Source organism: Tachyglossus aculeatus, chromosome 27 (assembly GCF_015852505.1).
Source record: "Tachyglossus aculeatus isolate mTacAcu1 chromosome 27, mTacAcu1.pri, whole genome shotgun sequence".
Taxonomy (NCBI): domain Eukaryota; kingdom Metazoa; phylum Chordata; class Mammalia; order Monotremata; family Tachyglossidae; genus Tachyglossus; species Tachyglossus aculeatus.
In genome coordinates this window covers 5,474,088-5,487,236 of record NC_052092.1, presented here as the reverse complement: position 1 = coordinate 5,487,236, position 13,149 = coordinate 5,474,088, and the positions used below count along the sequence as shown (strand labels likewise).

Here is a 13,149-nt window from a genome sequence, read left to right as displayed (position 1 = left end):
TTCAAATCCCATCTCCGCCAATTGTCAGCTGTGTGACTTTGCGCAAGTCACTTAACTTCTCTGGGCCTCAGTTACCTCATCTGTAAAATGGGGATGAAGACTGTGAGCCCCACATGGGACAATCTGATCACCTTGTACCCTCCCCAGCGCTTAGAACAGTGCTTTGGACATAGTAAGCGCTTAGCAAATGCTATCATCATCATTATTATTATTATTAACGGGCCTCGTGCTTCTGGGGCCTCTGCCGAATGCCCTGCCCAGAGCATGGCCCCCCGCAGGCGCTCGGTACCGGTCCACCGGACCCCGCCCCGTCCCTCGGGCCTCACCAGCTGGTTGCACCGTCTGAAGGGGTCACTGGTCAGGATCCGGCAGGACAAGTCCACCGTCATCTGCTTCATGACGTTGTCCCGGCAGGTCACCAAGGAGGAGTCCGGAGTCTGGGGGTATCGGGAGAAAGTGGGGAGGGGCCTGGGTTCAGCAGACAGAAGGGCCGGGGGAAGGGGGGGAGACCTCCCCTCGGCCTCCATCTGTGTTTTCCACCGGGGCACCTCTCTCTCCCTTGTGAGGACCACCCGGGCGTGGAGTGAGTGAGCAGAGACTCGCTGTCCTCCCTCCTGGGGCAGGAATCCCTAGATCCCAATTGACGACTCCACTGGCCGCCCCCCCAGTAACTATCCCCGGGGACTGACCGTCAGACTCAACCTCTGGTTATGGGCCCAGGGAACTGGGCTCATCTTCATTCTCTGACTCTACCCATTCCTAGCTCCACGCTCACTCCTCCCGGGAAGCCGGGGGCAACGTCGGGTCAGCGGAGAGGGAGACGGGGGCCTCCGGAGATGCTGGACTCACCCTCGGGGCATCGGCACACTGGGGGGACACTTTCCAGGAGTTCCCAAAGTCGGCTGCATCCACCTCCAACTGGAGGCTGCGGCTGGTGAGGTCGTTGTTCTGGACGCCGTCGAAATTACCACACAGGCCACACACGCGCCCCTGGGACAATGGTGGGGGCATTGCTCGGCATGGCACACATGCAGGGGGAGCCCTGCATAGCTGGTCCCTGAATCCCACCCCACTAGGTGGGAGGGGTCAAGGTTTGGATGGCTCATACTGGGTGACTTGGAGGTACAGCCCAACCCCCAAGAGAGCCAGCCCCTCACCTGGTGTGTCTGCTTCAGGATGACCGACACCCCCATGTTCCTGTCCCAGGTGAGGGACACCCCTGGACCCAGCAGCAGGATGTAGTAGCGGCCAGACTCGAGCACCTCAAATGAGGTCTCATCGCTCAGGGGTGTCTTCACCATCACCTACAGAAGGGAGAGGTGGGGGAAGCCATCACAGCTCTCCCGGCAGGGACTCCCAGCTCCCCTCCCCGGGCGTCACTGCCCCCTACCTCACTTCCTCGGCCCCTTCCCATCCAACGCCTCCGTTCTCCCCATCCTTAAAGCCTGCTGAAAGCCCACCTCCTCCAGGAAGCCTCCCTCCATTAACCCCCAGCACCGCAGGCCCGTCAGCCCTGCCGCTGCCTCCAGGAACGCCTCTGGGTACCTGGTGGTCCAATCATTTCTTGACTCGGCTATACGTCCTGACGGACTTGGGCTTCTTCCTGTTCCAGCCCTCCTCCTGCTATTCCCGCATAATTTCTGTCCCTCCGTCGGCTCCCATTACACCGTGAGCTACTTGAGGGCAGGGAACGCCTGTCTCATTTCTCATGGCTGTTGCCCAGACTTCGGCCTAGCACCTTGCCCTCGGCAAATGCCTGGTTCTGCGCCTCCCTGAGCCCTTGTCGGCGGCGGCCTTGGGGTCGCTGGCCTCACCTCCCCGTTGGACAGCTCGATCTCGCCCCCGGAGAAAAGGACGGTGATGCGTCTGCTGCATTTAGATGCGGTGAAGCCACAGCCGTCGTTGGCGACCAGGATCCGGAACGTCCCAGGGTCGGGGCCGCCGCAATAATCCTGGCCCACCGGGACAAGTGACGCAACTCAGCAGGAGACCCCGGCCGCGTCCCTCCCCTCCCCACGGGGATCCCCACACTGCGACCGGATCAGGGCGGCTGTGGAAGGGAGCCTTGGCCACCAGCAAAAGAAAAGCACAGAAGAAGGGCCCGAGGGCCAGGGGTCCTGTGTTCTAATCCTGGATTTGCCAACTGTTTGCTGTGTGACCTTGGACAATAATAATAACATTAATGGCATTTATTAAGTGCTTACTATGTGCAAAGCACTGTTCTAAGCGCTGGGGAGGTTACAAGGTGATCAGGTTGTCCCATGTGGGGCTCACAGTCTTAATCTCCATTTTACAGATGAGGGAACTGAGGCCTACAGAAGTTAAAGTGACTTGCCCAAAGTCATACAGCTGACAAGTGGCAGAGATGGGATTTGAACCCATGACCTCTGACTCCAAAGGCCATGCTCTTGCCACTGAGCCACACTGACAAGTCACTTAACTTCTCTGTGCCTCCGTTTCCTCAAATGCAAAATGGGTATTAAATCTTATTCCCTCCTACTTCGACTGTGAGCCCTTATGTGGGACGGGGGTTGAGTCTGTCCTGATATCTGTCCTGAGTCTGTCCTGAAACGCTGGTATCTACCCCAGCGTTTAGAAAAGAGCACATAGTAAGCGCTTAACGAATAGCATAAGAAGAAAAAAAGACGCTGAGGGTGTGGGGTGGGGGCTGCCCCGCTCCCCAGAAAAACCATCTCCCTGGCCGGCCCCCGCCCATCAGCCTTGCCCCCCTGGGTTCCCCAAACCTCACCTGGGCCAGCACGTACTGGCAGACGCCAGAGAACAGGTAGTGGAGCCCGTCGAAGGTCAGGTAGTGGGCAGGACCGAGGGCGGAGCAGGTGGCGTCGCATACATGATCCGTGCACTCCCAGCGGCGGGCACGGCACACGCTGCCGGAGACAGGGAACGGCCGGCCGGACTCAGTGGTCACCGTGGTCCGGGGGGCTACGGGTCCCTGCCTCCAGGAAGCCCCTGCCAACTCTCTCTCTCCCCCTCCCCTCAAGGCAAGGGGATTTGGGGGTCCTCCCAAACATCCCAGGCCCGTGGGCACAAGGCCGGTCTCCCGGGACCAGGGTCACCCCGCACTCCGCTCCTGTGGGGACCACGCCAGCCCATGTCCCCTCGTCTCTTGCGGCCCCACCAGATGTTGCAGTCTTTCTGCACCGATTCCCCTGGGGCGAACTCCCTGCCGTTGTGGAAACACGGGCAACGTTCTGGGGAGAGGCAGCGGTCCCCGTGACGCACCTGCAAAGACGCATCGTGAGCGCTGCTCCAGGCCTGCGGCCTGCCCTGCCCATGGCCGGCGCCCCCCGGCTACCCTGCACACCGGACCGAAACCTCCCCCTGCCCCCCGCACAGGGTTCAGGGGGCCGGAATGGGAGGTCAGAGGGAAAGGCAGATGGACCCTGAGGCCGGGGCTCACCATGCCCGGGGGGCAGAGGCAGCCGGACACGCAGCCCGGGCTGACGCAGTCCAGGTCGTAATTCTGGCAGGTCCGCATACACTCCAGCCCCTCGGCCCGCGGGTCATCCGCCGGGCATACCAACCGGACCAGGGGTGGGCGGCAGTTTAGGCTCCGTTTGACTGAGGTAGAAGAGGGAGGGCGGGTCGGCAGGGGCGAGGGACACCTGCGTCCTCCTACCGAGGACTCCCAACTCCCACCGAGCACTCACCACGAGGAGACGGGTGAGAGCCCAAGATCTCATCAGACAGAGAGGCCCCGGGGGCTTGGTTAGTACTGCAGCGCATGGAACCGTCTTCACAGTAGCTGTAGGAGAGTACAACATCGCACCCTGCCCCCATTCCCTCCCCACACATAGAACCCTCCCCAGGCCACCGCCCCAGGCCTCCCTTTTTGCCTTCTCAAAGAGCCTAAGAAAAACTGGAGGGTCTCACTCTCCCCCAGGCCTGTCATCCCAATCTCATTTTATCTTCAGCTAGCAAGGGCAGAGTTTACTCTCCTTGTTTTACAGAGGGAAGCCCCGAGCTCAACTCTCCCAGCCACCCAGGCTCCCTGCCACCCTCGTCCCTGGGGCCACCGACCACAGCGTGTGGTGGTCGGAGAAGACGTCCTCAGGTTGGAAGAGTTCTCCATCGTAGGAGCAGGGGCACTGGGCCCGGGGCACACAGTCTCCCCGCTCGTTGGCAAACAGCCCCGGGGGGCAGTAGCATCCCTCCAGACATAGTTCCTCGCAGTCCCCGTCCGGGTGGGAGAGAGAATGGCATGTCTGGTTGCAGGGAGTCCCACACGACTGAAATACGCGTCCAGCTGGGCAGCTCACCTCTGAGGAGTGGGAGGGACCAAGAGGGGCTTGTCCGGGGAGGAAACCCCTCCACCATGAGCCCTGCCTCCCCTCCGTCTCCTCCCTGCTCGCCTGTGGGAAGTGGGGGTTGGAGGTCATCCTGGCCATTCCTCTGCTGCCAAGCAGAAGCATTTCCTCCATGGAAAGGTAATGACTAGGGCAGGGGTTTTCCCCCACCTCCCCCAGATCCTGCTCCAGAGAGCTGGATCAGTGTTATGGGAGGGGAATCATGCTTGGGGAGCATCTCCAGAGGCCCCCCCCCCCCCACGAAATCCCCACCCCCTCCTCAGGGACCACTTTATGGTCAGCGAGGGCCCTTCTGTAATATTCATGCCAGTGAGCTGACTTGTGATTGGAGGGGACCATACAGCTAGGTCTGGTTTGGTGTCTGTTCTCAGAAAACAACTCCCCCCCACCCCACACACACATAAGACCCCCTCATCCATCTGTACCCACAGGTGTCCAGAATTCATGAGGGACAGATAGATGGACAGAGGGGCTGGATCACACCAGGCCATCCAGAAAACCAGGCGTCCTGCCCCTTCCCAGATCTCACTCCAATCCCCACCCAATGGGCTACCTACTTCCATGCCCTAGCCCCAGTGCCAGGCTCAACAGGTAGCCAGACATTCGGTGCCTTGAGGGACAGAGTGATCTCCAGCTGATGGCTCGGATGTGGCAGCAGACACCTGGGGTCTGGACGGGGCTTAGACTCAGCCCCCATATGTTCCCGGGGGGTCTCTGGGCCTGATGGCCCCAGCCCATTTGTGGAAAATGGCAGCTGTGCCATCACCTTGTCACCCTGCGGCCTGCAAGGCACCACAACTCTGGGTGTCCTTGTACCTCCACCCACCGAGGCTAGACCAAGAGTCTCCCACACCCTGCACCTACCACAGAAGCTGGGCTCCCTCCAGTCGACGACAACCCCCCTCTGTGCGCAGGCCTTGGCATAGGCAGCGATGGCGGAGCACAGACAGTCCGGCCCGTCGGTGCAGGAGCAGACATCGTAGTGGCAGTTCCGCAGGTAGGGGACAGGGCTGAGCACGTGGCGACAGGGCTCAAACTTGGCCGACGACGTCAGGACGGAGCAGGACTGCTCGGCGAATCGGGCTGCAGGGGGAAGGACGGTTTGAAGCGCTTAGTACAGTGCTCTGCACACAGTAAGCGCTCAATAAATACGATTGATGATGATGATGAGCACCGCTGGCACAGTAATAAATAATAATAATAATAATGGCATTTCTTAAGCGCTTACTGTGTACCAAGCGCTGGGATGGTTACAAGCAAAACGAGTTGGACACCTGTCCCATGTGGGGCTCACAGTCTCAATCCCATTTTACAGATGAGGTAACTGAGGCACAGTGAAGTGAAGCGACTTGCCCAAGGTCATACAGCAGACAAGAGGTGGAGTCAGGATTAGAACCCAGGACCTTGTGACTCCAGGCCCGTGCTCTATCTACTATGCCATGCTGCTGCTCAGTACGGCAAGGGCCGCTAGGGGACGCTGTAGGCACACAGATTGATGGAAAGCAGGGGTAATAATAATAATAATAATAATAATAATAATAATAATAATAATGGCATTTATTAAGCGCTTACTATGTGCAAAGCACTGTTCTAAGCGCTGGGGAGGTTACAAGGTGATCAGGTTGTCCCACGGGGAACTCACAGTCTTAATCCCCATTTTACAGATGAGGGAACTGAGGCCCAGAGAAGTTAAGTGACCTGCGCAAAATCACACAGCTGACAAGTGGTGGAGCCGGGATTTGAACCCATGACCTCTGGCTCCAAAGCCCATGCTCTTTTCCACTGAGCCATGCTGGGGGGGAGGTGTGTGTTCTCGTGGGTGTGTATGTATATGTGTATGGTTTGTTTGTTAGTTTTGTGGGGGTGGGTGGGCTTGGCTAACCCGGAGCCTGTACTGGGTAGCTGACCAAATTTTCAACCTTCTGCCGCCCCAGTCCGTACCCAACCGCGGGTTGAGGTGGCAAGGGTCGCTGTCTTGTTTCTGCAGGTTTTGGCAGTCCTCCCTGAGCTTCCAGGCATTGCCAAAGCCTTCCACCGAGGTCTCCTCCAGGCCGGAGGGAGCGAGGAAGTCATCGCCTTGGTTACCGTTGTAATTCCCACAGAGGCCGCACATCTTGCCGAAGTAGGCCGGGGATACCTGCAGGGGGGTGGCACACCGGGCACCTAGCGCCAGGGCTGGTTTTAGGCCCAAGACTGCTAGCCGAGGAGCGGATTGGAGCCCTCCGGGATAGGAACCCAAAACAAGTGGAAGACTCACTGAGGGTGCTGGGAGCCAAAAAAAGTTGGAATTGGGTTAGAGTTGATTAGTCTAGAATGGTTTAACGTTAATGGAACTAGGAAAATGAGGAGAAAATTAGAGAGAGGCATGGACAACCCCTGTGCTGGGTCACTGGGCAAGAATCAGGGACAGAGAGGGAAAAGTCACGGTTGTTGAATGGTCTGTGCTGGGTCATGGTGGAAGAGTTAAGGGTGCTGGATGGTCCGTGTTGGGTCCCAGGGGAGAGTCTTCTAGACTGTGGGCCCGCTGTTGGGTAGGGACCGTCTCTATATGTTGCCAACTTGTACTTCCCAAGCGCTCAGTACAGTGCTCTGCACACAGTAAGCGCTCAATAAATATGATTGAATGAATGAATGAAATGAATGAGAGTCAGAGGTATTGGATGGCCCATCCCTAGCCATAAGGGTGGGTGTCCAGAAAAGCAACCAGAATTCTGTTCCTCTCCAAGTCCCAGGGTGGCCAGGGGCTGGAGAGAGAGAGACAGAGACATACAAAGGCAGAGAGAAGATGGAGAGAACAGTTATGGCACTTCAGGGGGAGGTAACCTAGATCAAGTGGCCTGGGAACCCCCAGAGGCCCTGGATGGCCACCAGAAAATCAAGACGGGGCTGTCCTTCCAGCTGGCTGGGTGTGGGGAGGGGGAGGAGAATGGAATTCTTCCCCAGAGAGAGAACAACGGGCCTCTGTGTGGACCAGCTGGGGGAGGGGCAGGGAAGCGGGGAGGATGGTCAGTGGGACGGGGGTCAAGAGGTGGCAAGGAATGTGGGGGGGATGGAATGAGGAGGAGACAGATCAGAGCAAAGGAATAAGAGGACCTACCTTCACCAACAATGTCCCCCTCCCATCCCAGTCCACCTGAAGGTCCTCCCCATAGGTGAGTCTCACAGATGCCATGATGGTGTGGTGGACACGGAGGGCACCTGAAATACAGCGGGCATCGGGGTCATCCACTGGTCTGGATGGGGGAGGGCAGCAGTCCGGCCAATTGCTGGGGGCAGAGTGTGAGCAAGGGGGGAGCTGGGGAGGAGGAAGGGAGAGCAGGAACTGTGGGGCAAGTGGGTGAGTTAAAGCCACGTCTCCCAGCCAGGACTCCCCGGCCCAATGGTCCGAGCAGGAGCCTGCCCTGGTGGACAGGGTGGGCAAGATGGTGGGGTAGAGGTTGGAGGGAGAAAGGGTGAGGGGGTTGGGGTGCACTCACCCTGGACCAGGGGCACCTGGATGTCCTGGCCATCCAGGGAGACTCCACCACCGTGCTTCAGCTTCAACACGCTGCGGGGCTGATCCGAAAGTCGAACGGTGGCAGAGCGGGTGCAGACGGCGTCGGGGTCGTCTGCACACTACGAACAAATGAGGGTGAGGCTGGGGCCACATGACGACCCCACAGCCAGAGCCTGCTGTGGGAAGCCCAGGGACGGAGGGAGGGGAATGTGCAGGCAGGCAGGGGGATGGGCCAAGTGATCCCTGCAGGTCTCCTTCTGACCGGGGATTCCGTGGCATTTCAACCCAGTAAGTAAAAGGGCACTGGCAGAGATCTCAGCCTGGCCCTGGTGGGGCCTCTGCAACCTGCCTGCCTGGGGCAGCTCACCTGGATGGTTTCTATGATGATGGAGAAGGCGTGGTCCTGGCAATCTCGGGCCAAAAGGTACTGGCAGACACCGCTGAAGGTAAAGTACCTGTTGTCGAAGCTCTTGAAATGGGATTGGCCAGTGACCAGACACTCCCCTGTGCAGAAATTGACAGGGTTTGGGGTTGGGGGTTGGGGTGAAGGCAGTGGAGATGCCAACCTGGGAAGTGGTGATTTGGGGCACATCACACACTCTTCCACTTCTGGAACACCTGGGCAGAGGTCGTGATTGCCGGGGGTGGGGGGCACTGCCCACAGTCCCCCACTGAACCAGAATGGCAGCTAGAGCCTGGGGCCCTGGTCCAGTCCAGCCCGTTCCTCCAGGTTGTCGGTGTGTGGCCAAAGTCCCTGAGCCCTCAGCCTAGACACTGGCCACACAGAGACCAGGTGCGTGTTTTGGGGGACCATGTTCCCTTGGCTAAGCCGAGGGGAAGACCACACTTTCCCAGTGGTCATGGACCCACACTGGCCAGGGCATAGTCAAGAGAGGGCCGGGAGCTGCTGGACCAAGGAGCTCTGCCACTCTGTATCCAACTCACCCTCCCCTCCCCTGCAGCCTCCCCTCACACTCCCGGCTCTCCCCAACGGTTCTGGCCTGAACCAATGGGAGGCCAGGACACCGTCTGACCACGGTCTCACCACCCGAGAGGAAAGTGCCGACCGCAGCAGGGCTCCCTCCCTCACCAGGCCCCTGGAGCCCGGCTACCAGCTGGGGATAACACAGGCTCCCCGGACCTCTCATTGGGCCTCCTTTTCATTCATCCCACCTATAATAATAATAACGGTACTTGTAAGCTCTTACTATGTGCCAAGCACTGTTCTAAGCAGTGGAGTAGATACAAGTTAATCAGGTTGGACACAGTCCCTGCATGGGGCTCTCACTCTTCCTGCTCACTTCCAATCCATAATCCAACATTCTCCCCATCTTTAAATCTCACCTCCTCCAGAAGGCTTTCCCCTTGTCTCTGTTCTTCTCCCCAGATCCCATTCTCCCAGCTCGGCTGTTACTCTTGAAGCATCTTTTCACATACTTCCAGACTCTACTCTAGACAGTTGTGTTTCCCTGTCCTTACTCTGAATAATTTTGGCTGTCTTCCCTGTCTAGATTATTAACTCCTTGAGGTCAGGGAAAACATGTCTTTTACCACTATTGAACTCACCCAAGCACTCAGTACAGTGTTTTGCACAGGGTAGGTGCTCAATAAATACTATGGATTAATAGATTGACTGGGAACAGAGGGAGACATGCTTACCAACAGAATAATAATAATAATGGTATTTGTTAAGCACTTACTATGTGCAAAGCACTGTTCTAACTGAAACCTTGTGACTTCCCACAGTGTTCTGCCATTTGGCTAAACGCACACATGGCCCCGGGATGTAATTTACTTATATTCATTGTCTGTCTCCTGCAGTAGACTGTAAGCTCATTGTGGGCACATATTGTGTCTGTGTATTGTTATAATGTACCCTCCCAAGCACTTAGTACAGTGCTCTGCACACAGTAAGCCCTCAACAGATATGATTGACTGACTGATTGAGGAATAGCACCTGGAGTCCTCAGACCCTGGACCGCCCAGCATGTCCGCGTGGGCAGCAGAGGGGCACACAGAGCTCCAGCAAGATGCTGGAACCAGGGGATTTGAGTCGCCAAGCTCGTTTCCAGAACCCACCCGAAGGACCCTGGTCGGCCTCCAGAACTCCCGTCTCTCCCCAGCCCTCTCTCCTTACGCTCCAACACATTCCACCATCCTCATCTCTCCTCTATATTGTAAGCTCATTGTGGGCAGGGAATGTGCCTGTTTATGGCTGCATCATACTCTCCCAAACGTTTAGTATGGTGCTTTGCACATAGTAAGCACTCAATAAATACAACTGAATGAATCTCACCGCTCCCGGCCCTGGGCCTGTGCGCATGTACAAGACAGCTCGAGTTGGAGAGATGCAGCCCCAGGCGCTTCACCTGTAGCTCTCTGATCTGGGTGATTCCAGGTCAGGAGCTCACCTGGGCCACCTCACCATCAGCATTCCCAGGGTGGAAGTCACGCTCAGCCCTGTCTGACTCTCCGCAGGCATAGATCATGTCTATCTGAGGAAGGTGCTCCCCACCCAACTCCAGCTCCTGATCCAACCCCTGTCCCCCTGCTCCCAGCCTGGATGAAGAGGGGCGCAGATCTCAGCCTACCTGGGCATTCCTGGTCACTGCAGACCCACACGCTGTGACGGCAGATGCTGGCAGAGAGGACGGAAGGGTAAAGTGAGGGCAGGAGGTTAACTGGGGGGAGAGTAGGGTGATGGCTTGGGTGTTGAGGTAGGGTCCCCAGACTCCTGGGCCTCTCCAGGATAATCCATGAGCCCGATGGGGACTGGGCTAAGACTCTCAGCGTGGAGATATCCCCACAGCCTGGGCCTCACCCGACCCCAGGACCTCGTCCCCCAGCACAGGCCCCAACCCTGCCCCCTCCCTACCAGGTGTTGCAGTCGCGGGCGATGGAGGCCCCCGGGGGATAGTGTCGGCCTGAGTGGACGCAGGAACAGTCCGCACTGTCCACACAGCGGTCCCCATCCAGCAACTTCCCCTCTGGCTCTCAGGAAAGACAATGTGGTCAGCAGAGACCACCCCAACACCTACGCACCTGTCCCCAGGGCACTCAACGCATCATGGTAATCCCACCCCTCCAGTCAGAAGGAAACTGAGGCACCCAATGGTGATGAGACTGCTCCGGTAGAGTGAACCACATGAATCCCACCCGTAGGGTGCTGGACTTTAGAAAGTGTCACCATTGAGGCCTCCCACATATGCTATTCTCACTCCTTCCCTCAGGGGCGTTTTTCGGGGGTTCGAACCTCAGAAATAAACTCCTTCCCCCTATCTCCTCTTCCCTCCCTCCCCACCCCGGGCCAGGGTCCCGCGATGGAACAGACTGGTTTCCCTTCTGTGGACTGAGACAGGCGCCCTTTCATGGGCGCAGCAAAATGGCGGGGGTGTCTCAGCCGCCTGGCTCAGAAGAGCGGGAGAAAAGGCCTCTGATTCTGGAGACCAACACTGACGGCCTTCTTTTCCCCTCTCTGGCGGGAGCTGGGGGCTAAGGGCTGGGGTGGGTGGGGCTCGGCTCAGCTCAGCCCGGCCCTGGTAGGGAGGAAGGCAGGCGTGTTACCGGGGCAGCTGCAGCCGTCGGTGCAGGGCCCTCGACAGACCTCGTAGATGTTGAGGCTCTGACAGGTCTGGGCGCAGCGGGGCACGCACTCCCTGTACTCCATGCCAGGAGGGCACTCTGGGCCTGGAGCGACAGCAGAGACAGAAGGGGTAGGGGCCTGGTGGCTAGGAGCGTGGGGCCGCTACACTGTCCCTCCACCCAAGGTCTCCCCCACTCCAGGATGCCCCCTCCCATTGCAGCAGGGCAGAACGGCAAATGTCCACCCCCTCTCCGGCCACAGTGGGCAGCGGGGGTGCTACCAAGATGGTAACAATAGTAGTAATTATTAGGGTACTTGTTAAGTGCTTGCTATGATACAAGCACTATTCTAAGATGATATAGATAGAAGTTAGTCTGATTGGACATAGTCTCTGTCCCACATGGGGTCACAGTCTTAATCCCCATTTTACAGATGAGGTAACTGAGGCCCAGAGAAGTTAAGTGACATGCCTAAGGTCAAACAGCAGACACGTGCCAGAGGCGGGATTAGAGCCCAGGTCCTTTTAACTCCCAACCCCATGCTCTACCCACTAAGCCACGCTGCTTCTAGGTAACTCCAAGTGCCCCAGAGAAGGGGGGTGCCAGCCTTTACCCCCTAAGGTCACAATCCCTGAGATCCCACCCAGGGCATGGGGCAGAGGATCGGGCATGCACTGCCCAGAAGCAGGGCAGGCTGATGGGTGGGAGGAGGAAGGGAAGAATCACTATGGGTCACGGATGCCCAGGGCTGGACCTCAGGTGGCTGAGGGTCCAGCCATGCCCCCTTTCCTCTGGGGACCTGGGTCAGTGGTAAGGAAGATATTTCTGCCCCAGATCCCTTCTTCTGGGCTGATCTCAAGTGCTTAGCACAGTGCTCTGCACACAGTAAGTGCTCAATAAATACGACTGAATGAATTAATGAATGGTGGATAGACGTTGAGGGCACCGATAATCAGATGGGTACAGTGTTGCCCCAGCCCCCGGGGCACTTCCTCCACCCCAGGGCCATTCATTTCCCTGGGTCCTAGGGGACCGTGGCCCTGACCCACCCTGGGATAGTTCTGGGGTGTTGAGGGGATAGCAGTATTCTCTGGACTTACGACACTGGCTGTGGGCCACCCAACCCTCCAGCAGCTCGCCCTGCTGGGCACAGCTCCGGGCATACTCCAGGAAGGCTGAGCAGGGGCAGTATTCGCCCAGGGTGCAGTGGCAGGCGTCCTGTTCGCATAGGGCCTGGAAGGGCTCAGGGTTCACTAGCAGGTGGCAGCGGGCAAACATGGAGGATTGCTTCAGCAGCTGGCATCGCTCCAGGATAGCCTGTGGACAGTAGAGGAATCCAGTGGAGAGCCAGAGGACAAGGTGGTGATTCAGGTGTCCTAGTCATGAGACAATCCCCTTTCTCTCCCATTCATTTATCCACTCAATCGTATTTATTGAGCACCTGTGTGCAGGGCACTGTACTAAGTCCTTGGGAAGTCCAATTCAGTAACAGAGACAATCCCTGCCCACAACGGGTTCACAGCTCCCTCCCTTCCTCTTGAACCGCCTTCCTTCTGCTGGACTCTTGGAGAATCTCTTATGGTGGGGAAATCGCCTGCTAATCCTTTTGCTCTCCTCCAAGTGTTTAACACAGTGCCCTATGCAGAGTAGACCGCAAGCCCTTAGAGGGAAAAGACTGTGCTTACCATCTATCTTGGACACTTCCAAGAGCTCAGTGAGTGCTCTGCACACAGTAAATGCTCA

The 13,149-nt window shown here is 57.7% G+C and overlaps 1 protein-coding gene across 2 annotated transcripts in view; it reads right to left on the bottom strand.

Moving 5' to 3' along the window:
• Positions 1-13,149, bottom strand: part of VWF (von Willebrand factor) — a 45,211-nt gene that overhangs the window by 21,514 nt on the left and 10,548 nt on the right. The window contains exons 7-24 of one of the 2 annotated variants that reach the window (XM_038767720.1): positions 12,507-12,723; positions 11,389-11,511; positions 10,700-10,817; positions 10,416-10,462; positions 8,192-8,328; positions 7,805-7,943; positions 7,426-7,526; positions 6,270-6,465; positions 5,193-5,411; positions 4,042-4,282; positions 3,672-3,766; positions 3,422-3,582; positions 3,140-3,243; positions 2,750-2,888; positions 1,815-1,952; positions 1,158-1,304; positions 850-990; positions 327-437 (exon numbers count right to left, since the gene is read on the bottom strand). In XM_038767720.1, the coding sequence (XP_038623648.1) occupies positions 327-437; positions 850-990; positions 1,158-1,304; positions 1,815-1,952; positions 2,750-2,888; positions 3,140-3,243; positions 3,422-3,582; positions 3,672-3,766; positions 4,042-4,282; positions 5,193-5,411; positions 6,270-6,465; positions 7,426-7,526; positions 7,805-7,943; positions 8,192-8,328; positions 10,416-10,462; positions 10,700-10,817; positions 11,389-11,511; positions 12,507-12,723 (2,574 nt within the window). The remainder of the gene's footprint in view (positions 1-326; positions 438-849; positions 991-1,157; positions 1,305-1,814; positions 1,953-2,749; positions 2,889-3,139; positions 3,244-3,421; positions 3,583-3,671; positions 3,767-4,041; positions 4,283-5,192; positions 5,412-6,269; positions 6,466-7,425; positions 7,527-7,804; positions 7,944-8,191; positions 8,329-10,415; positions 10,463-10,699; positions 10,818-11,388; positions 11,512-12,506; positions 12,724-13,149) is intronic. The other variant, XM_038767721.1, reaches the window with a different exon arrangement.